Source organism: Rhipicephalus microplus, chromosome X, assembly GCF_043290135.1.
Source record: "Rhipicephalus microplus isolate Deutch F79 chromosome X, USDA_Rmic, whole genome shotgun sequence".
Taxonomy (NCBI): domain Eukaryota; kingdom Metazoa; phylum Arthropoda; class Arachnida; order Ixodida; family Ixodidae; genus Rhipicephalus; species Rhipicephalus microplus.
The window spans coordinates 181,302,815-181,327,883 of record NC_134710.1 but is presented as its reverse complement, the minus strand read 5'-3'; the positions used below and the strand labels follow the sequence as shown (position 1 = coordinate 181,327,883).

Here is a 25,069-nt window from a genome sequence, read left to right as displayed (position 1 = left end):
AGCAGCCCAGCATTGTAGCCCCTGTTCCACCGAGGCGGACATGAGAGATAGGCTACAACTCGTAAACATAGTGAAAAAAGCTTTGCTACTTGTTGTCTGTTGGTTTTCATGTGAGTACTTTTTTTACTGTTTGGTACTAACCTGACTGCCATGCTAAGTATTTATAAGAGTCAGCTTCGACTGTGATGGTGATTTTCTTCTCGAATGCTAATACAAGCTTTTCTTCATAATTTCATTTGTTCCGTAAATGCTCATTCAAATTATATCTTGGTCTCCGGCTCCTGCACAGATTATAGTTTCATTTTTACTTTGCTGAACCACATTTTCATTCCTGCCCAAAAGTATCTTGCACTTTTCTAATTTGCCTTCATTGTCTATTCGCGTCACGTAATACCAAATTTGGTATATACATGTGAAGCTAGCGAAATGGCCGCGAGCGTATCATGCGCGTGGCATGTAGTGATGTGCTTACATGACACGCCTGTCATGATCATCATATTTGCACAAGGCCCTTTACCTTCGTCATTCATGAACATCACGTAATATCAAATTTGGTACATGTGATGCAAGCGAAACAAACGCGAGCGCACCTTGAGCGTAGCATGTAGTCATGACTTACATTACGTGCATGTCATAATTTCCACGTTAGGGCCGGTCACTTATGTTCGTCATGCAGTCATGTCATCTCATATCAGGTATGCGATGTGAACGAAACCACTCCAATAGCAGCAAGATCATGACAAGTAAGTCATGACTTTCATGACATACATTCAAGATTTTGTCTTATGACCCGTCAGTTATGCTCGTCATACACTCGTGTTATGCCATATCAATTTTGGTATAAATTACATTATCGAAATGACCATGAGAGCTAAATGTCGTAGGCGGCTAGATAAACAGATAAATTGACAAACAGATACGGTCAAAGTGACGCTAGACTTATCGTTGTGTATGAGTGTGGTGCCGAGAGTCGTCAGGGTCTGGCAATTGAAGTTTGTGGTGAGTAATGCAAACACGTCATTAATTTCGTATGAACTTGCTTGCCTTTGTCAGCTTTCTAGAACTAGAAATAATTTGCTCGTTACCTTTTCATTCACTATGTTACGTTACTAAAACGTATATATATATATATATATATATATATATATATATATATATATATATATATATATATATATATATATATATATATATATATATATATATATATATATATATATATATATATATATAAGGGAAACTCGTTTTTCGTGTTTTTACACAGTATTAATGAGATCTAACAGACAATAATGCCAAGGAAGGTATAGGGGAAGTTATTAAGCCAATTGTAATGTAAATGAGAAGAAAGAAAAGTGGGTGAAAAGATAACTTGCCGTGGGCAGGATCCAAACCTGCGACCTTCGAATAACGCGTTCGATGCTCTACCACTGAGCTACCATGACAGCTATCCCCCCCAGCAACTTTATGGGGTATCTATGTCAATTTAAACGTGGGAGTGTCAGTCAGCCATATATCAGTCATATATATATATATATATATATAAGGGAAAGAAGTGTATACCTAAGGGCTCGTTTTTCCGTGTTTTTTTAACACAATAATAATGAGATAACAGACAGTAATGCCAAGGAATGTACAGGGGAAGTTATTAACATTAATGGAATGTAAATAAGAAGAAAGAAAAGTGGATGAAAAAATTACCAACTGTAAGCAGGAATCGAACCTACGACCTTCGAATTACGCGTTCGATGCTCTAACCACTGAGCTATTACAGCGGCACTCCCTCCATCCACTTTTTGGGGTTTATCTGTGAATTTAGAAGTAGGAGTGACAGTCAGCGCCATCTATAAGCCAAACAACGAGTGTGAAAACACTCTTATGCGCATGTTTGGCGTCACGTAGCACGTGAACTTATTATGAGCGGGCAGCTGATTAATTGTCCCTCTTATACAACCTAAACACACCAAGTCTGCCAGTACGAGACCCTCGTTCAATGAAATAAGGGAAAGAAGTGTATACCTAAGGGCTCGTTTTTCCGTGTTTTTTTAACACAATAATAATGAGATAACAGACAGTAATGCCATGGAATGTACAGGGGAAGTTATTAACATTAATGGAATGTAAATAAGAAGAAAGAAAAGTGGATGAAAAAATTACCAACTGTAAGCAGGAATCGAACCTACGACCTTCGAATTACGCGTTCGATGCTCTAACCACTGAGCTATTACAGCGGCACTCCCTCCATCCACTTTTTTGGGTTTATCTGTGAATTTAGAAGTAGGAGTGACAGTCAGCGCCATCTATAAGCCAAACAACGAGTGTGAAAACACTCTTATGCGCATGTTTGGCGTCACGTAGCACGTGAACTTATTATGAGCGGGCAGCTGATTCACAGATTCACAGATAAACCCGAAAAAGTGGATGGAGGGAGTGCCGCTGTAATAGCTCAGTGGTTAGAGCATCGAACGCGTAATTCGAAGGTCGTAGGTTCGATTCCTGCTTACAGTTGGTAATTTTTTCATCCACTTTTCTTTCTTCTTATTTACATTCCATTAATGTTAATAACTTCCCCTGTACATTCCTTGGCATTACTGTCTGTTATCTCATTATTATTGTGTTAAAAAAACACGGAAAAACGAGCCCTTCGGTATACACTTCTTTCCCTTATTTCATTGAACGAGGGTCTCGTACTGGCAGACTTGGTGTGTTTAGGTTGTATAAGAGGAACAATTAATCAGCTGCCCGCTCATAATAAGTTCACGTGCTACGTGATGCCAAACATGCGCATAAGAGTGTTTTCACACTCGTTGTTTGGCTTATAGATGGCGCTGACTGTCACTCCTACTTCTAAATTCACAGATAAACCCAAAAAAGTGGATGGAGGGAGTGCCGCTGTAATAGCTCAGTGGTTAGAGCATCGAACGCGTAATTCGAAGGTCGTAGGTTCAGTTGGTAATTTTTTCATCCACTTTTCTTTCTTCTTATTTACATTCCATTAATGTTAATAACTTCCCCTGTACATTCCTTGGCATTACTGTCTGTTATCTCATTATTATTGTGTTAAAAAAACACGGAAAAACGAGCCCTTAGGTATACACTTCTTTCCCTTATTTCATTGAACGAGGGTCTCGTACTGGCAGACTTGGTGTGTTTAGGTTGTATAAGAGGGACAATTAATCAGCTGCCCGCTCATAATAAGTTCACGTGCTACGTGACGCCAAACATGCGCATAAGAGTGTTTTCACACTCGTTGTTTGGCTTATAGATGGCGCTGACTGTCACTCCTACTTCTAAATTCACAGATAAACCCAAAAAAGTGGATGGAGGGAGTGCCGCTGTAATAGCTCAGTGGTTAGAGCATCGAACGCGTAATTCGAAGGTCGTAGGTTCGATTGCTGCTTACAGTTGGTAATTTTTTCATCCACTTTTCTTTCTTCTTATTTACATTCCATTAATGTTAATAACTTCCCCTGTACATTCCTTGGCATTACTGTCTGTTATCTCATTATATATATATATATATATATATATATATATATATATATATATATATATATATATATATATATATATATATATATATATATATATATATATATATATATATATATATATATATATATATATATATCAGAGTTTGAATTACTACTCCAAACGCCCTAAATCCCACCTTAAGGACCACGTCTGTCTATTCTTCAGCAGTTAGAAACTTCTGGCGTTTAATTTTCATGCACTCGAACCACCCGCGACGTATACGCTTAAAGTGACAACCTCATAGAAGTAGCCGACGAGTTCGCAAAACAGGCGTGCGCGACTCGTCAGTTGACAGGAAACGTCAAACTCCAACATTGCGGACACATTGAAACCAGCAACGTCAAATTTGAGCGAGACACTTTGGGAAGAAATTAGGAAGGAATAAACGCGGGAGGACTGTCATCCAAAGCACTAAATCATTCTAAGCTTGCAAGGTCAGATCTTTGACCCCGCGCCGAGTTCTTTTTTAATGAACTTTAGGACAGTTGAGAAAAGACGACCGACCTGTCAGCTGACATTGAGAGCTGATAGGGTGTCAGGTGGTAATCTACTGCGCTTAGAAAATGCAACAAAGCGAGAGAGAAATAGTAAGGAAAGTCAAGAAGGTTAACCAAGCTGGGCTCGGTTGGCTATCCTACACTTGGCGGGAGGGAGGGGAGAGGAATAATAGAAACGAAGGAGGGAGAAAAGAAGAAGAGTGAGAAAAGATGGACAAATAGTCAGCTCGAGAATACGCAGCATGGTCTCTCATTGTTCTTTCACAAGCGCTCGTGAAGTCCGGTGGTCCTTAAAAAGCACAAAAGAGCTTTCGTGGCTTTTGGCGTACATGTGCAACAGAACCCATCACTTAAAGATAGCACAGCAGCCTAGCACATAATGAGAAAAGTTGGTTAGAATCCAGATGCCGGACCAGTCCCACTTGTATATTTACGTAAAATGCATGATAATTAAATTGTTTAAGAAAACAAAAGGTCTGGCGTGTGGCCTCTCTGGCTTCCACCTGCCAGTAATGCACTCCCTCACCAGAGCAGGACTGGCCTCCCTCGTTCAGTACTTGGCCACTAGCTCCCATGACAACAGCAATTGACCCTTGGCCCTCAATCCACTGCAGATGCGAAGCAATTGTCTAAGGTTGCGGTCAGACCTGCTACGCAGCGTAGGGTGCTAAGAATACCTGGGTCCGGACAGGCTACCATTAGGATATGAACTTGGCTACCTTCAATGCTAGAACGCAATCTAGTAAGGCTAGTCCAGCTGTCCTATTCGAGGAATTAGAGGATGTTCAATCAGATTTAGAAGGGCTCAGCGAAGTTAGGAGGACACGTGAGGCTTACACAGTGCTGAAGAACGGATACGTCCTATGCTACCATGGATTAATTGACAGGAATGAACTAGGAGTGGGGTTTCATATACACAAGAGTATCGCTGGCGACATAGAGGAATACTAAAGCATCAATGAGAGGGTGGCTAGCGTCATAATTAAGTTTGACAAAAGGTACAAGATGAAGGTGGCACAGGTCTACGCGACTACATCGAGCCATGATAATCATTTGTTTGACCACTTCTATGAAGACGTAGAGTCAGCCATTAATGAAATAAAGTCACAGTAGGCTATTCTTATGGGCGACATTAATGTCAAAGTAGGCAAGAAACAGGCCGGAGACAATGCAGTGGGGGAATATGACATCGGCTCTAGAAATTCCAGAGAAGAGTTGTTGAGTTCACATAACGTAATATTATAGGGATCTAGAATACCACTTTCTGATAACGAGCTAACCGTGAGTGGACGTGGCGAAGTCCTATAGGTGAAACTAAAAATGAAATTGACTTTCTGCTGTATATACACTCAGAGAGTGTACAAGATGTAAAAGTAGTTGGCAAGATCTGATGCAGTGACCATAGTATGGTAAGGGCTCGTATTCACCTGAATTTCAAAAAAAGCAAGGACGAAAACTGATACGCAAGAAGCCAGTTATTGAACTAGCAGTGATAGCGATAGTGGAGGAATTCAGAGTATCGCTTCAGAATAGATTCGAGGCACTAAACGAAGTAACTGACGTTAGCGTTCACACAATCAATGATAATCTTACTAGTGTCATCGAACAGTGTGCATTAGAAAACTACCTCAGGAGGCACAAAATCTCATGAGGAAATGAGGAAACACGAAGGCCTTAAATGCAACCGACAAATTAGAGCTAGTGAAGCTTTCGAAGTTAATTAATAGACGTAATGTAGCCGACTTCAGAAGGTATTACATAGATGTAATTGAGCAAGCTGAAAAAAGCGGCAGAAGCCTAAAAAATGCAAAAGCAAATTCGTACCTAGGCGAAAATTAGATATATGCATTAAGGAACAAGGAAGGCATTTTCATAACCAATATGGATAGGATTGTCAAGGGGGCGGAGGAGTTCTACAAAGAGCTGTGTAGACGCCAAAACAACTAGGATGATATTGTGAGAAACAATAATAGTCCGAAGGAATTCGACATCCTACCAGTAACGAGAGGGGAGGTAAGGAAAGCCCTAGATGGAATGTAAAGAGTCAATGCCGCTGGTGAGGATGAGGTAACATTGAACCTCTTCAAACATGGGGGAGAAATAGTGTTAGAAAGCATTGGCCACCTTATATACGAAGTGTCTCTTGACGGGAAGGGTACCAAAATCTTGGAAGAGTGCCAAAGTCATCTCACTTCATAAGAAAGGAGAAGCCAAGGACTTGCAAAATTAGAGGCCGATCAGTTTACTGTCCGTTCTCTACAAACTATTTAAAAACATAATATCTAATAGAATTAAGGCGAAGTCGGAGTTCAATAAACCCATGGACAAAGCAGGATTTCGTACAGGCTACTTCACAATATATCATATTCATACTCTCAATAGAGAAATGAGGGTAATACAACCCACACCTATATATAGCTTTCATAGATTACGAAAAGGCGTTTAACTTGATCGAGACATCAGGAGTAATGCAGGCACTACGGAATCAGGGCATAGAAGAAACCTACATAAACATACTGGAAGAAATTTACAGTGTATTCACAGCCACCATAGCTCTTCATAAAGAAAAGTGATAGAATCCCAATAAAGAAGGGTTTAAGGCAGGGAGACACGATCTCTCTAATGCTATTCACTGCGTGTTTACAAGAAGTTTTCAAGACCCTATATTGGAAGAATTAGAGACATGAGTTAATAGAGAGAATCTTAGTAAACTGGGATTCCCTGACGATATCGCCTTGATGAGTAAATTAGAGACAATATACAGCTCATGATTATAAAACTGGACAAAGAAAATGGAAAAGTGGGTTTGAAAATAAAAAAGACCGCTTGGCCGCAAACACGAAGCAACGAACGCGATAGCAGCAAATTGGAAGGTCACGCGCGGAATGGCAACCAGATCAAAACGTGCTCCTTGTTTCTCACGCACACAGAACGCAGGAAACGTACTCATAGGTACAAATGAATGCGAATAAGCGTCTTTGTTGTTACTTCACTGTGTCTTAAAAGCGTGCCCTTTTTGCGCATGGCGACTTCGCAATGATTGCAGTGACCTTTGTTCGCGCGGTAAATGCAACATAATTGTTCTGGGGAAAGCCCAAGGCCAGTCAAGATGTACGATTCTCCACTCTGCGAGATAAAGACGCGCGAATGAGCATTCACCCCCCTCATCTCCGCAGGCCAAAGTACCCGTCGGAGATGAGAGTGCGCGCCACCACGTCGTGACGATGTGATGACGCGCGCTCATCGCGCCATCTTGTTGGTCATGCTCAAAACACAATAGTACCCACCGAGATGCCTGACGCCAGCCGTAAGTGGTAGATATTAATAGCTGGTCGTTAGAGCGTTCAAGGACGTGCTCCTCGGTGGCTCGGTGTTTAACGCGTCGCGCTCACGATTCAGAGATCCCAAGTTCGATTACGTGCGCAGAAGTTTTTATTAGTTTTCTTTCTTGCGTTTTCATATCTTTCGTATACATATACGATGAGTGACGGTGACGCCAACGTAAACGCGGACGTTAACGCCGACGGTAAAATTCAGCCGAGAATGTCCATATGATTGGTATCGCAATAATATGCACAAAGCTAAACTGCAACAGTCTCGGCAAAAACTGAACGCTGCGATAGGAATAGAGACGCTTGAAGTTGTAAAGGAATATGTCTTCTTAGGACAGGTAGTAACCGCGGAGCCATACCATGAGAATGAAGTAACTAGAAGAATAAAGATGGGCGGGATCACATTCGGCAAGCATTCTAAAATCATGAATGGTAATCTGCCACTAAACCTCAAGAGGAAGGTTTATAACAGTTGCATCTTACCAGTACTTACTTACCTATGGAGCAAAAACATAATGGCTTACAAGGACGATTCAGCTTCAATTGAGGGTGACGCAACGAGCGATGGAAAGGAAAATGATAATGTGGGATGGAAAGGAAATTGATAGATGTAACCTTAAGCGACAAGAAGAGAGCAGAATGGGTCAGAGAACAAACCAGGGTTTTGGATATCACGGTTGAAATCAAGAAAAAAAATGGACATGGTCAAGAACAAAAAATGAACATGGGCCGGGCACGTAGCACGTAGGCAGGATAACCGCTGTTTATTAAGGATAACTGATTCAATTCCTAGAGAAGGCAAAGACACGAATGAGAGACAGAAAGTTATATGGGTTGATGAGATGAAAAAGTTTGCCGGTGTAACATGTCAACGGAAAGCAAAATACCGGGTTGATTAGCAAATAATGGAAGAGGCATTCGCCCTGCAGTGGGCGTATCTAGGTGGATGATGATTATGGTGGTCAAAATCGCCGAAGTTCGTTAAGAAATGCTTCAAATTTAATAAAATCACGTTTTAGTGGTCCGCATCGTTTTAGGTCATTTCAAATTATCTGCCTCAAATAGAAACGTTCAGGTCACTGTTGCCATGCACAACGTTGCCCGCCTTCATTGCGCAGCTGCACACTTTAGTAGCAGCAGAATGAAGGTAGCAGGAGCCACAGCAAGAACAACGGCCATTGAACAATTCCTGCCATGGCCTCCGAGATGGCAGGCGTGCTTGGTTAAACAGGGTCCTGCTATAAGTCACGACCTGTCCAGTTTAACCAGGCGAAAATTTAACTTTTGAACCACTTGGACCGTTCACCTTAGAATTATCCGGTGGTTCTTTTTTTGCGGAAATCAAGCAGAAACGAACAAGCAGCATTTTTCTTACGTCTCTTGATGCAGGTTCTTCAATTATTGTAGCTAGTTCGATTACTAGTGATTATTTAGGCATGAACTCTGACGTCATGGGGGTCATTTTGCGAATTTATTACTCGTTACAAATGTGTTCTCATGTATTTAGATTTATTTCTTGGTAAGTAGGGTTCTGCTCTTGATAATATTGTCGCTTTAGACATGGTCATACAATAAGCTTTCACTCTGACATATATTGCTGTTTCACTTTAGTGTTTTTTTTATTTAACTTTAACTCTCACTTAAGAAATGCAGGTATGTGATTCATCATTTTGACAATGTCAGACGTCAGATTTATTTGCCTATGAACCATGTGAGACTTTCACCCTAATATCAAATTGTCCAAACTGTAATCTTGCGAAATAAACCCACGAAAATCCCGCCGCAGGGGTGTAACGATTGAGATGCTAGGCTGCTGACCCGAAGGTTGCTGGTTCGATCCCCGCCGAGGCAGTCGCAATTTTGACAGAGTCGAAATGGTAAAGGCCCGTGTATTGTTTGTTGTCAGTGCACGATAAAGAACACCAGATGGTCGAAATTTTCGGAGCCTCTCATTACGGTGTCTCTGATAATAATATCGAGGTTTTACTGTGAACATTACACATTACGGGCTGAATTCTCAGTGTCGTACGCCTCTAAATTGTTGGCCATCGGCAAGCCAAATTCACTCCAACGTCAATAGTGGTGCTGACGTGCACTCTCAAGAACAGATATAAGTCCTTATACGAGGGTTAGGGCCCAGGGCCGAATGCAAATCTAGGCCAAGGCTTGAAACCCAACGTTTAATAAGAACGAAATTAAAGACTTCATTAACTCCCTAATGCAGACTACAATTGCTGAAGAACGCGTTTATCAGTGAAATTTCTAGCACCTTTCTTTTAGTGTCAAATTTCTCATTGGTTGTCTGTAAGAACTCGACCAAACACATTCAAAATACGAGTGATAAGGAGGAGAGATACTTTTCTGTCTCCTTTTTGTACTGTGTGTGTGTGTGTGTGTGCGTGTGCGTGTGCGTGTGTGTGTGTGTGTGTGTGTGTGTGTGTGTGTGTGTGTGTGTGTGTGTGTGTGTGTGTGTGTGTGTGTGTGTGTGTGTGTGTGTGTGTGTGTGTGTGTGTGTGTGTTCGGATTCCGATTAGTTATTTCCACAGTACGTGGGATCTGCAATTCTCTTTTCTTTTTCTTTCCTGCAGAGATTCGTTCAGCAGATCTTTTTTTGTCTGATAGACCTGGCAGATCTATTCAGATTTAGATAGGCTTCTTAACCACGCAATCACGTCTCTAGTATTGACTTTAGTTTCTGTTATTACCCAATACACCTACATTACAACTTGTTATTCTGGTTGCTTGAATTCTCGAGTTTTAAATGGCAAAAATACTAAATGATTATGCAAAATGGCGTAGTAGGATGCTGCGGGCTAGTTTTGACTACACAGGGTTATTTTTTACGCTGAAGTTTTTGGGATACTTCTTTTGTCTGAAACCACACGTATTTAGGCAAATTATATGATGTACTCAAAACAGACAAGTGATTTCATATACCTGGCATGCCACAGCTTTGGAACGATACGTCATCGATGGCAACGTAGCTGCCATCACTTGGAGAGTCATAGCCTCGTAGGAGTATCTGTCGGGTAAACGCAAAAGTGTGTCTATGTTTGACTAAACCAACACTCCAGACAACACAAAAGGTTAGAAAAATTTAGCAGCCAATATTGCGCAACTTAGTTGTCATTTACGTTACTCGAACAAAATGAAAAACAATCAATATGGAAGAGCATGCGTGCGTTACGCAATAACAAAAACATAAAAAAGACGAGAAAAACTTGTTGACAACGCAAGCCTTCTCAACAGGTTTTTTGCTTGATTCGGTTGAAGTTCGTTATCACATAACTGATTTATGTTGGTGGTTTGCATGAAGTTCTTCACGTGTGCTATAATTGTTCAGTCAACAAAGAGTGCATTGTTGTCTTTAGCTCTGTGAAATAGTTAGTCATAGGATGAAAATGCGAACATCCCTCTTTTTCACGCTTATACGACAACAAACACTGATAATAATATTACTGAAAAGGTTCCTGTGATCAAGAAATAAGGCAATAGCTATTCTGCATGCTTGTGCCTACTTTCTGCGAAGCAGACGACGTTTTAAATAAAAGGGCAAGCAAAAACGTTATTGAAGCCTTTTTTACGCGAGGTTATAAGTTCCATGTGGCATTCAATACGATACCATCTCCATAAAATGTTCATAGGAACCCCGTCTACACGGGAAAGGTTCAGTTTTGACTATTGAATTACACCTTATTTTCGTGTGTGCAGTCGCGCATGAAGACATGCACAACAGGAAGAAACAATTCAAGAGGACCACTGTCACCACAAATTTATTTCGAAAAAAATATTGTTTACAATATCAGCATGCCACTAGTAACAATGGCTTTTACTGATGTCAAGCGAAAAAACTTTCCACGGTCTATTAAAAAAAACTGAAACTTCTTAGTCCATAAGTACACTGGTGGTTTCTTGATGCAATTTGTTTCTTTGTTTGCTTATTTGTTTTTCATTGTGTGTTCGTTGATATGAAAGGCTTTTCTGATTTCTTTGTTCAGCTTATTCTTATTATTTCAACGCATTTCTGTTTTGCCACATTTTCGTGATCGCCTTGAAAAAAAGAATGTATACTGTCTGAGTTTTTCTGTTTCGGTTAACCTCACAGGACCGTTTGGCCACTATGCGTTTTCTCACATGGCAGAGGCAATGGCAGCTCCACACTCTATAAACATAAAAGCATGCTTAATCGTGCACTCTATCAATTCAACTTGGCCGATCAATCTTACACACATTTTCACTCGTTTGTTACCTATGTGTGAAAGAGAAACGCAAAAGGGAGTAGCTTCTTCTCAGTGAGTCAATGTGCCCCGCCGCGGTGGTCTAGTGGCTAAGGTACTCGGCTGCTGATCCGCAGGGCGCGGGTTCGATTCCCGGCTGCGGCGGCTGCATTTCCGACAAAGGCGGAAATATTCTAGGCCCGTGTGCTCAAATTTCGGTGCACGTTAAAGAACCCCCGGTGGTCTAAATTTCCGGAGCCCTCCACTACGGCGTCTCTCATAATCATATAATGATTTTGGGACGTTAAACCCCACTTATCTATCAATCAATCAGTGAAAGTCATTGTAACACGTGGTACGCTACTGCGTATGCACAAGAACCCTGTTTTTTTAATTAACAAAATTTGGGTGTAGCCCTATTGCATTGTTTCTTTCTTTTATTTGTCTGTGCGGTGCTTCACACTTGAAGATAAAGAGCACCAAATCACACCATTATCAACATTACAATTCGCTTCAGCCTACCATATCGCACAATGCACCATATAAGCATTATCGTAAACTACACCACATGTGATTTGCGTTCAGACAAATTTCAGTGATAAGAGACATGTTTTGTTGGCACATTTTCATAACAACTGACTGAAAGTTTAAAAAAAGCACTCTCAGATTTTTCTCTAAATACCGACAACTTATTTATTTCAAGAAAGCAAGCTGTAGGACACCAAGAGTCTCATGGTGGGTTTGTTGGTTGATTATCAGTAGCATCTGGTCGCAGTGCGTCCTCGGCACAATGACAAAAAAGGCACAACAGAGATACACATGCAGCGCTACTAGCAACAAGACCCACGCGCACTCTTCTTGGTGTTTTTTGTCTTTGTGCTGAGTTGGCGCTGCAGGTAGTTGCTTTTCAATATGTATGTAAAAATATTTGACGGTTACACTTTATCTTACCTGCACTGAAGAGCGGTAGCGTCCTAGCAGAAATTGTCCTTCGTTCCATTCCCCTTGTCGTGGGTTTTCAGAAAGTTCCCAAGAGTCCCAGGCCACCATTTGAAACCCGTTAGCGTTTAGCTCCATGAGGAACTGGTGTGTATCGTCTGAACAATTAGAAAACAGAACGTTTTCACGTGATGGGATGAAGAGTCATGGGAAAAAGTGATACCAAAAAGGAATGTATTCGGAGTTTAATACATATTTTTGTATATTAGTGATAAATGCAAGTATGTACTCTCACGCTTTCCCACTTAAGTAGAAATCGCAAAGCCATGGTTATAAGTAAACTGGTGTTTCTTCAACTGAATATAACAAAACAAATATCAAACAAAACTTCCGTGAAAACTTTTCTCTCATTGCTCATTTCTGAGATTAGTGGGTGCTAGTGAACGCTGTCATTGATAAAAAATCGTGTGACAAGAGCAGGGTCAATTCTACTCGACATCCACGAGACGCCAAGTTCCGAACTTACTTGAAGCACGGTAGTTGAACCAGAATTTCATGACACACAGGTGACCCGTGTCATGCAGTGTTGGACTGGACGCCTCAGCCACGATCGTTTTTTCTGGAATCGGCTTTTGTGCTCGCAGGAGAAAATAGTGACCTGTAACAGAGTGTTCTCTAATTTCAGTGCGCACATTTTATCAAGCAATATAACAGCAGGAAAATAGCATATATCTAACTTTTACTATAGAACATTTCGCTCTTTATAAACACATGCTGTGGATGGTGTGCGGTTCCGTTCGCCGACAGAAATTATAGAATTAACTAAAAACAAACGCCTTGTTGACTAGCCCTATTCGAGTTTCAACACTTTTCTTCGTTTTTTTAGCCATATACTTCCAATATTACTCTTACAGTCTCTACAAAACATTATATGAGTTTGTGCTAAACGTTATTCACCTTGCTTTTGTTTCAAAGCGAAAACCGAGTATTTCCTTACTCTCATGCAACTTGAAAACACGCTTTACACTTTGGCGTTAACAAGTTGTAAATGAAGGGACACGAACTCTATGTTATTAGGGGTTGCAGCGCAAGCACTAGAAAAAAAGGCAAATAGAGACAACACGAGCGCATTGGTGCTTGCGCTGCAACCCCTATTACCATAGAATGCAACCAACTTGTCCAAATAACATTCTTCTTCAAGTGACAGGAAGGTTTTGTGAGCTCAAATCGTGCTGCTACTGTTGCTTTCTTGACACCAATCGAAAAGGCTTAAACATGAGAGTTACAACGCTTTCAGCCACGCCAAATGATGCCACCATTGGTGCACTTACCGCGCCGTGAATTAGTGCTGTGGTCTCTCATTTGTCCGAAATCAGCCGCAGCGTTCTGCCTCTTCCAGGAGAAATCGTCGTGGCGTAGCAAGTTTGGACCATCGACTGACCAACCGCAAGTGCCGCTTTCGAAAGAGCACGAACCGCAGTCCCGCTCGTCGGAGCCGTCCGAACAGTCGGCGACGAAGTTGCACCGTGCTTGGGAAGGAATTTCTTTTCTAGACTCCACGCACACAAACGGTGGCGTGACTGGTATAGCTGTAAAAAATTCTGTATAGTTAGTCCTGTTATTCAGGTTAAGCACCTCAGCGCTATATTCGCTATACACGAGCCGGCACCAGAAGCTATGCCATATTTCTTACCAGAAATAGTTGGTAGTGGAAATAGTACAGCTAGTTCAGTAGGAATAAATAATGAAACACTTTATTTTTTTATCCCATATTCCTCTGATCACCACTTTTCTTCCCCTTCTCGCTTTGATAGTTTTCCTCATCAAGATTGTGTACGAAAATGTTTTTGCAAACCAATAATTTTAGATGCTTATACCCATCCATTCTGAATTTTCGAATCTCCAGTAGATTGACATTTTTCTCTACCAACCGCTATCTCCTTTGATGATCCCAGTGTTGCTCATATGCCTTCAACATATCCTGACTTTTTTGGGGGGAGGGAGGAGCAATTTATATATTTCTTTTTAGCATATAGATATTAAATATATCTGTTATTGGCTCACGGTTTTAAAAACCAATATATGAGAACGACGTTTGGGTGGCCCACTGTCTGCATCTCAAACTGCCATTTAGTTAATGGCGGGGCCTGTAACAAGATAAGTATAACGCAGCAGAAACTTCTGAAAAGTCTGTCCATGTAAAGTGTACTTAGTGTAAGGGGCATGCAAATTAGCGCATGTAACGCAAGCAGTCATATATAAGTACCGCATCGAAATCAAGAAAGAGTACATGGCGTATTTTTGTGATATGGTGAGTGCTACATGTATAAAGTAGTGTAATTGGTTGATATAGCCTGTATGGCCCGTAATCTGTGTTCTGTCTATTCTGTGTCCAATATCCTTTACTGCTTCGTACATCATGCTTGAAAAGAGGAAATGAACATGGGTCGGGCATGTAGCACGTAGAAACGATAACCACTGGTCAGTAAGGGAAACTAACTGGATTCCTAGAGAAGGCAAGCAAATTAGGGGGAGGCAGAGCGTTAGGTGGGCCGATGAGATTAAGAAGTTTCCAGGTATAGGAGGAGGAGGAGGAAGGGAAGAAATGAAAGTCAGGGAGGTCAACCAGACGCATGTCCGGTTTGCTACCCTGCACTGGGGGAAGGGATGAGGGGATTAAAGGAGAAGAGAGAGAGAAGTGAAGGGCAACGTGTGTGTAGATGTGACCTTGTCCATTGCACGCTTGTAAGCGGTCGCGTGGTCCGGACGTCTTTAGAAAACTTAGCAGTGCTCGCATCGCTTTGCTGGCCTGCGACGCGTACAGCCATGAACTAAGGATCTTCTCTTCTGAGAAAGGTCTACTGTCTAGTGTCTCTAACGTTCCGTGTAGCAAGTTGCGTTCGCTCGAAAAACTTTCACATGAACACAGTAGATGTTCTATTGTCTCGTCAGTGTCACACGATTCACATCGGGAGCTATCCGTCATTCCTATGCGAAAGGAGTACGCCTTTGTAAAAGCTACTCCTAACCACAGGCGGCACAGTAAAGTTTCATCCTGGCGGGAGAGGTCTGATAGAACTTGAAGCTTTCTCGATGGGTCCAATTTGTGTAGGCGGCGGTTCCTGACACTGGGGTCACTCAGCCAAGTTTCCGACATGGTGTTAGCGAACGAGTGAAGGCCCCTTGCAGCGTCGGTTCTCGACAATGGAATTGGAGTTGTCTGGGCGTCCGCGTGGGCGGATCGGGCAGCATTATCAGCAAGGTCATTACCGACAATACCACAATGTCTCGGTAACCACTGGAACACCAAGTCATGTCCTTTCGATAAAACTTCGTGAATCACTTCTCTTATTTCATTCACTAGTTGTTGATGCTACCTTTGTCGTAAAGCTGATTGCAAGCTCTGAAGGGATGCCTTGGAGTCGCAGAACACAGCTCATTTTTTGAGGTCGGGCTTCTGCGATATAAAGTATAGCAGCACGTAAGGCGGCAAGCTCCGCTGCTGTGGATGTTCTCCTATGCGACAGTTTGAGCTTTATCGTGACCTGGTACGCCGGGATGACAACAGCACCTGTGGAGCTGTCAGCCGAGACCGATTCGTCGGTGTAAATGCGGGTCCTCTGGCCGTATTTTTCGTTGAGTAGCGACAATGTCACCTGTCGTAAGACCACTGTTGAATGACGGCTCTTGTTCGTTATTCCCGGAATAGTGAGGTACACCTGTGGTTGTTGTAGGCACCACGGAGGTGACGCTGGTCTTGTTGCTGGAGTGAAGCCGAAAGGAAGGCATTCTCTATGGGCAAAAATAATCTTTGAAAACATCGGGTATAAATTGGCAGCCGCAAGCACAGGACCGAGTTGACTGGCAGAACATGGGAGAGCCTTTTTGTCCTGCAGTGGACGTAATCAGGCTGATGATGATGATGATGATGATGATGATGATGATGATGATGATGATGATGATGATGATGACATTATGCTTACGTTCAATGTTGCAGGAGTATTTCAGAAGCTTCAAGTCGTCGACAGCCGCGAAGGCACCAGGTCTACCACCAGAAATGGCTAATATTTCCGTCTACAAAACAGACAAACAAACAAGGATGTCAGAGGGATGGAGTCACAATAATAAGATGTAATGGCTCAGTGAATCAAGCCTCATTACCATGTGAAAGCTAAACAAGTGTTTCAGAATGCTGGAACACCCTAATATCAACTTCAACTTATTTGGAAAGTTATTCGCTGAATTCACCACTTTTGAAGCGTGAACACACATTTAATTTTTTGATCACGTCAGCAATTTATAAATCACAGACGTTAAAGTTAACGCCTTCTGCAAGGGCCTCGTTTGCCCCCTGGTACTAGGAATGCGTGTTATACCTTTCCAGCACGAGGATAAAAGTGAAACATGTGTGCTTACTTTTATTGGGTCAACTGGGAAAATGGCCAGATTCCATTGACCGCTGGTACTTGTTGCGAGATGAATCCCGCCAGCTGTGACGGTCAAGTTGTCCGGCTCTTCCGATATGTAATGCCACAAGGTAGCACAGCGGTACCGTTGGTCTGTCAGCACGAGAGCTGCCCGCTGGCCGGGGTCATCCTCCTTGAATAGCAGGTAGTGACCTACGAAAGTGAAAGTAGGATTCATTCCTGTGCAGGTTGCAAGCTTACTTCTAAGAGCGTCTGTCGCCTTGAAGCAGTAGTTATGGTGCTCGGCGGCTGCCCCAAAGGTCATGGGTTTAATCCCAACCATAGCAGTCACATTGCGAAGGAGGCCAAGGCCCGTCTACTGTACGATGTCCGTGCACACATATACCAACATATGGTCGAACTTTCCGCGGCCCTCCAGTGTGTAAGGCAGTTTCCTATGACTCCACACCATCGCAGGCGTTCACTTATTTATACTCAGAAAATATGTTTAACTCAACAATATCAGCAGCCACACCAGAACCACGCTGTCGGCAGGGACATAGCCAGGGGGTGGCTCACCAAGCACTTGCCCCCCCCCCCGCCTAAAAAAATTTGTTTTCGCCATAGCTTGGAGAGTGCAAAATGGCCATTTTCAGGGGGTGCCCCTCCCGAAATCAAGGTGGTGCCCCCCGCCCGAAATAAATTTCTCGCTACGGGCTTGGCTGTAGGTGACTCCAGTCCCATTTGACTACTAAGAAATCTTACTATGAGCGAAAGAGCGCTCATAATAAATTTCTCAGTCGTACAATACCCAGTCACAAGGAATGACGTTACTGAGAGGTCGATACGTGCTCGATGATATCTTTTTTCTTTTCAATCACAGCTTCACGTGTTTACCGAAGCTGCTCGACACTTTCATTCAGGGGCGTATAGTTAGAAATTTTTTTTCGGGAGAGCATGGAGGGGGGGCTACCATACTTTATGTATGTTCGTGCGTACCTTTGTATGTATGCGTGTATATATACGTAAATGGGTGAACTTTAAAGGGAATGTTTGGCAGCACAGATCAAGTGATGAAAACTAGTTCTGCATTGAAAGCACAGGCCTGTAGTGCCGATGTGCAACAGAAGGACACCATTTTGGCGTAAATGTTGCGTGAAATAGACACGGAAAAGAAAGCGTAGACCACAACCTCTTACTCACGACTGAAACATTTGTTGCTTGAACCGAAAATATAACACACACACACACACACTTGGTGCTCTATTAAATTGCGCTTCATTTCCACGGGATTTCTTGTCCGTGTCTATTTCGCGCTACATTTACGCCATAATGGATAAGTACCAACTCGCTCGCCTCGCCGTTCTGCTTTAGCAGGACACCACAGTCACCATAAACCACTGCTTTCTCGTTTCACTTCTGCACTGACTTGTTTTTATTTTTCTTGCTGAGTCGTCACTCTCACAACTTTTGTTTTGAAACGACAAACCGGCTTGAAATACGTAACGTAATACCATTACATGGATATTGCTGTAGAAGAAATTTACATGGTATTGCACAAGTACCACTGAACCCACATTATCACTCTTGTTCACTTCGCATGGCGTTATATCGATATACGAAACTATATCAATAGGTCTTCCTCAGCACGTTTCAGGGAAATCACGAGTTATGTGTGGACGTATTTACCGCGGCCTTAATTCAAGTAGTTACGACAACTATCTGGCTTTAAAAAACAGGCTTCCTTATACATATAAAAACTTTGGTGACTTCTGCGTGAAGTACTTAGATTCAAAAAGTGTTCTTGTATGTTGCATTTATTTCATACATTTACACATCCTCAATGACAAGTGACTAATATTGTATGAAAGTTCCGATGTAATCAAAAGGTGGGAACTTATATTACACGTTCCTTTAAATATTTTGTGCACGTGTTATAATGCCATATCACTTGTTGACATTTGCAACCGACCTCACATTAGTGCTACCAAAACTTACCACAGTAAGTGCCACAAAAAGCATACCAAAACATACCGCAGTAAAGCATTTAGATAAAAAGGCGCTTATTGTTTGATACAGTAAAACCTTGGTGATAAGATTACGGATCGTATAAATTTAGGGTGGGGGCGTGGGGAGGTAAGAATTTTCTTGTAGAGTGTCCAAGGAACTTTAACCTGCAATGTATTGGGATGTGGTTGTCGCGAACCGTTTTTCGTCCCACGTCATTTATTACTAACATACGTTACCGTATGCAGGTGCTTCCTGTGCTGCCAGAAGACACGACAATCACGAGCAACAACATGAGCCTAAGCGTTGGCATTCGTACCACGCTGCCAGTTAGTCAGATCACGAACTTCTTCTAGAGGTCATTGTCAGATTTAGCCACCAGCGGCGTGTCATATCCTCTGAGATTGTGCCCACATATTTTCGAGGTCTGAATGCACCTTCTCGTACTCTCGTGTTTAGATTACAGAGGACGTCGGCATTACCGCTTTTCCTTTATTCACCGATGCGTTGGCGAGTTCAGCTGTGCTCGAGGTCGCGATGTTGCACTGCGTTTACACGTGTCTGCCACGCTGATGCAAGCCATGTACTCGCAATGAGACATCCTTTCAGAGGAGAACAGGGGATCATAGGTGTATCTCCCGAAAGGCGGAGGCAAGGCTGTTGCTGCCCCCACTGATAAACGTAAGGGGGGTTGGCGCCCACCCACTCTCGACAGTGGTCATCGTCGGGGCCCACTGGGAAACAAACTGAGGTGAAATTTTCATTCAGCGCAGCAAGAACGTAATATATATATACATATATATATATATATATATATATATATATATATATATATATATATATATATATATATATATATATATATATATATATATATATATATATATATATATATATATGATTTTGTAACATAAAATTCACAAAATTCGGCTGAAAAAGTTTTCTTTCCATGTCTCGCGACTATACAATGTAGGTTTTCTGCGCTGCGCGCGCTTATGCAACGCTGTCGCTCCTTGTGCTCGAACATTTCAGAGGATGACTCACACAGCAGGGACTTTGTAGCACGTTAGACCAATCTGTCATGCCTTCATTGTGGTTCGCCTGACCTAAAATTTACATCACTGGTGAGGCAAGTGCAGACGGGAACCAAATAGAAAACGCTTTATGGACCGATCGCACGCTCTTCTCGCCTAAAAGGATAAAGAAATCGTTATCCTTCTTAGAAAACAAATTGAACCATTGCTGCTCTCTATTCCAGCTGCCGCGAGTCGACGAGAGCGTCAAAAGCGTGTTTAAGGGGGATGAGTAAGGAGAGCTAAAAATGGTTTCAACTTTAGTCTCCTAATTATTAATCTCTCCTAACTTATGTGATGGTATATTGAAACGATTGCGGTGGCTTGCAACAATGCGATAGGTTATGCAGTCGACTCGACTACACAGGGAAGCCCAACTTTGAGGCTTGCTCCGCAACTCGATCGATCAGACGAGAGAGATGGCTGTAGTCCACAGGTCTTTGGACAAAGAATACTGCCCACCTTCAAAGGCTCTCACTTGTTTATGAGGTTTATTTTCTCTTATCCGTAAATAGTTCACAAAGAACTGTACATGTGCATAAACGGCTCTACACCGTTGCATACAATTCAAAAAATTCATTAAAGGCACATAAATTTGTGTCGCAAACTGCTTTAGAAGCCACCGCAAAACTGATCGAAGGGCATCTTGTTTTGAATTACGCTCGAAAGGATTGATTGATTGATATGTGGGGTTTAACGTCCCAAAAGCACCATATGATTATGAGGGACGCCGTAGTGGAGGGCTCCGGAAATTTCGAACACCTGGGGTTCATTAACGTGCACACAAATCTGAGCACACGGGCCTACAACATTTCCGCCTCCATCGGAAATGCAGCCACCGCTGCCGGAAATCGAACCCGCGAGCTGCGGGTCAGCAGCCGAGTACCTTAGCCACTACACCACCGCGGCCGGGCACGCTCCGAAGGAGACACTGTTCATACGTGCTGAAAATGGTTCACTACACTAATGCCCTGTTTCTTACGCAGACGTAATTGTAACGCTGGAAGTGTTCGCAGATTTGTGACGCCGCCTGTCACGCAGGCGAGTATAAAGAACAAACTTTTTTTTGCCATCAAATAAGAATCATTTTAGTGAGGTGGTGCGCAAAAAAAAGAATAACACAAGAGAAAGTAACAAGGAAGCGGCGCAAAATGTCAACTCAGAATTTGTTCAAAAGCGGAAATATCTGTGGCTAGAAGAGTATACGTGTTAAAAAGCCATGATCAAAAGTGAACTCAATGGCGCGCTCCCGAGAAGTCCAAATCTGTCGTAAGTAACGTGACCGTGGCTTTCGCGACGCAAAAGTCGCCTCCTTTGGGAATGAGATACGCTTCTTCAATTCAATGCGCTACCTCATCCATCATCTTGGATTGCACTGGTGCGTCAGCTAACAAGGGTGCGCAGCCACATTCTCTATAGTCCAAAGATAGCTTAGCACATCGCTGTCTTTTTAGCGAAGCTATAGTGTATAGGAACGAAGGAGTCCTCGGAACTTCCACAGCACCAATGTACAGAAAAAGAAGCCTAAACTGGGTCAAGCCGCTTGGGGCGCTTCCATTGGTAGTCTGCAATATGTCGTCGCTTTAAGAGTTGCGCACGGTTACATCAAAGTGGTGCAGTGGTAGAATGCCTGCTTTCCACTCGAAAAACTCGAGTTCAAATAGAAGCTGCAGACCATGAGTTTAGGTATTATAGTATAGCTTTTCATAACTGTATTTTTGTTTTTCGTCTCTTCAAACCAGCTAGAGTTGGTGCGTGTTGCTACAATAGTTAACTTGAAATGTGTGGTAAAATATAAGAAATCTTATATTGATCACAATTATTTGGAGAGCCACCACAGGTATTTCAACAAAAGCGTAAAGCATGCCCTCCGAGGTTTTTCGTATTCGCAAAAATCTTGGAGCCATATTTTACGTTCATCTTGCTTGCCTTGCTGACCCTTGCCTCGCTAATTTCTTTCGACCTTCTCTACAATGTAGCGCTGGCAAAACGAAGTATAATAACAGAAGAAAAACTGAAAGCAAGCACTAAATAGATGAAAAGAGAAAAAATAAATATGAATAGAAAAAACGACTAAAAAAATTGGCAGAACCCACGTAAAGTGGGAATCGATGATGTGCAAAAGACGAATGAGGTAGGTTGATATGTCACGATAAAATCAGCACAACGTTACGAGGCGAACATACATTACCGTACATGAGTTCCATGTCGTGATTAAACGTTGGCACATGTCTTTTACCTTCGTCGTCTATTCACGTCACGTGATACCAAATTAGGCGTGTGGAGCTAGTGAAGCGGCTGTGAGCGTGCTATGAGCATAGCATGTAGTAATGGTTTACATGACAAGCATGCCATGATTACCTTTTTTCGACGTGTCTCCTGTACCTTCGTCGTATATTCACGTCACGTGACACCAAATTTGGTATATGTTGAGCTAGCAAAACAGCCGCGAGTGCGCTTTGAGAATAGCATGTTTTCATGTTTTAAATGACATGCATATCATGATTATCTTGTTATGACGTGTCATTTACCTTCGTCGTATACTCATGTCACGTAACCATATTTGGTATATGTGCAACTAGCGAAACCGCCTTGAGAACGCTATTAGTGTAGCACGTAGTCATGTTTTAGATGACACGCATATTATGGCTATCATGTTTGAACGTTTTATTTACCTTTGTCGTTTATTCACGGCCCGTCGTACCAAATTTAGTGCATCTGAAGCTACCAAACTGGCAGCGAGTGCATCATGAGTTTGGCATGTAGCGATGTTCTTACATGACACGCGTATGTCATGATTTACATGTTAGGATCTGTTGCTTGTGTTCAACATGCAGTCATATCATACCATACCAGTTTTGCAACATGTAAAGTGAACGAAACCACCGCAAGAGAAGCAAGAACATAAAATGCAAAGCATGACATTCATGGCATAGATGTCATGATTTTCATGTTATAAGTAGTCATTTATGCTAGTCATACTGTCATCTTAAGCCTTGACAATTTTGGTGTTGATACCATTATCGAAACGGCCACGTCAGATAAAAGTCGTAGGAGACTAGATAGATAGATAGATAGATAGATAGATAGATAGATAGATAGATAGATAGATAGATAGATAGATAGATAGATAGATAGATAGATAGATAGATAGATAGATAGATAGATAGATAGATAGACGGACGGACGGACGGACGGACGGACGGCCGGACAGACAGACAGACAGACAGACAGACAGACAGACAGACAGACAGACAGACAGACAGACAGACAGACAGACAGATAGATAGATAGATAGATAGATAGATAGATAGATAGATAGATAGATAGATAGATAGATAGATAGATAGATAGATAGATAGATAGATAGATAGATAGATAAATAGATAGATAGATAGATAGATAGATAGATAGATAGATAGATAGATAGATAGATAGATAGATAGATAGATAGATAGATAGATAGATAGATAGATAGATAGATAGATAGATAGATAGATAGATAGATAGATAGATAGATAGATACGCTGCAAGTCGCCGAAGTTTGCTAAGATTCGCCTTTAAAAACCCAGAAAAAAGAGAAAAGAGAGGGCGCAAGAAGCAATGAAAGCTGCCCGGATCAGCACTTTCTCCAGGCTTGGCGCCCCTAGCGCGAACCTCCCTTTTTTTTTCTGGAAACACTGCAAAAGCCACACTTTTCGTCGCTTGCGACTTTCTGTAGAATCGAGAGTTTTACTTTAGCTCGCGCAAGGCGGTACGTGCGCAACAACTAGTGCGCTACGTGCATTACAGCTGAGGCTGCTTCCAACAGTGTTAGTTTAATGTACGCGACAACGGACACATGGACTGCGCCTAAGCGTCAACACCATCGCCTTGGAGTGCTACTTGGCGCCACCTAGTGACTAAACAATAAACTACAATTGCCAACCATAGTTGACTGAGTCAAGACATGAGACGAAACTGCGGACATTCCGGGCGTTGAAAGGCATCCCCGTCAGCTTCTGTAGTTTCACAGCGACAAATGTCCATTTCACGGAGTCCGCGAACGAATTTAAGCTCCTCATGTAAACAAGGAGCTCCAAATCGAGGGAAATTGTAAACTGCACGCAGGATTTACTCGCAGCCTTGACCGCACTGCTGCTTATGCTGCTGTTGGTGGCGGCCATCTTGGTTTTCGTGCTCTCACCAGGGAGAGATCTAGTGAAAGCCACTGCTAAGGTATCCAACGGCTGTAGCGTGCGCAAGCTAAGAGCCGAGATCTGGTGTACGCACTCCTCGCATGCGCAAGCGCATGCATCTTTCTTACGTACAGCGCATGTGCCACCATGGTCCCTCTAGGGCAATGAGTGCGCTAGGTCATTGCATGCGCTAAACTAAAACTCTAATGACGCGGCCCCTGTGTGCATATCCGAAGTGTACTCTCAACCAATACCATGTTACGTACTAAGAACACGAATCCAATCCAAATCCAAGTCAAATCCGGATTTTATTTTCGCAATGCCCAAAGTCGCAATGCCCACAGTGCAGTGAATGTGGGTGGTGACGACAACTTTTAAAAGGATGTGCCGATTTGAGCTGTCCGCAAATGTCATTTTCATAACTATTCGTCGCACATTTGAAGTGCTTCGCACTCGGTGCTCTCCGAGGAACGTCTAAAATAACTGGGTCACGGTCATATTTTAAAGAATCACCGAGAGTTTTTGTATCATTAAATACTTACGCTGGCTAGGCAAATTATCCAATTTTTTACTTTGTGAGACGTCCCAAATATTCAGTTTTTCGAACTACCGGAAGTCAATTTAACAACCTTTTACTGTACTAGTGAATTCTTACACTTAAAACTTAGCACACAGCATATTCTTAAAAGTTCTCCGAAGTACTCTGCTTTATCAAGTGCATGATCCAATCATAAAGTGAAAATTTAAGGTGATTGAGAAGTAAAACATTCTCTCTACTCATCCTATTTACAAAACTGAACTTAAACTCAGATCAAATGGCCACTTTAAAAAAAAGCCTAAATGTGCCAGACCCAAGAAAGCATTTTGAAAACTTTTATCTTAATAGTTT

At 42.2% G+C, this 25,069-nt stretch overlaps 1 protein-coding gene and 1 non-coding gene across 2 annotated transcripts in view; one reads left to right on the top strand and one right to left on the bottom strand.

The window, feature by feature from the left end:
- The window catches only part of LOC119176965 (MAM and LDL-receptor class A domain-containing protein 2), a 217,568-nt gene that overhangs the window by 178,462 nt on the left and 14,037 nt on the right, over positions 1 to 25,069 (bottom strand). The window contains exons 4-9 of the mRNA XM_075878325.1: positions 16,933 to 17,135; positions 16,500 to 16,590; positions 13,848 to 14,105; positions 13,043 to 13,174; positions 12,529 to 12,674; positions 10,298 to 10,382 (exon numbers count right to left, since the gene is read on the bottom strand). Coding sequence (XP_075734440.1) covers positions 10,298 to 10,382; positions 12,529 to 12,674; positions 13,043 to 13,174; positions 13,848 to 14,105; positions 16,500 to 16,590; positions 16,933 to 17,135 — 915 coding nt within the window. The remainder of the gene's footprint in view (positions 1 to 10,297; positions 10,383 to 12,528; positions 12,675 to 13,042; positions 13,175 to 13,847; positions 14,106 to 16,499; positions 16,591 to 16,932; positions 17,136 to 25,069) is intronic.
- On the top strand, positions 2,433 to 2,505 carry TRNAT-CGU (transfer RNA threonine (anticodon CGU)). The gene has a single exon. It is a non-coding gene; the product is annotated as a tRNA-Thr (tRNA).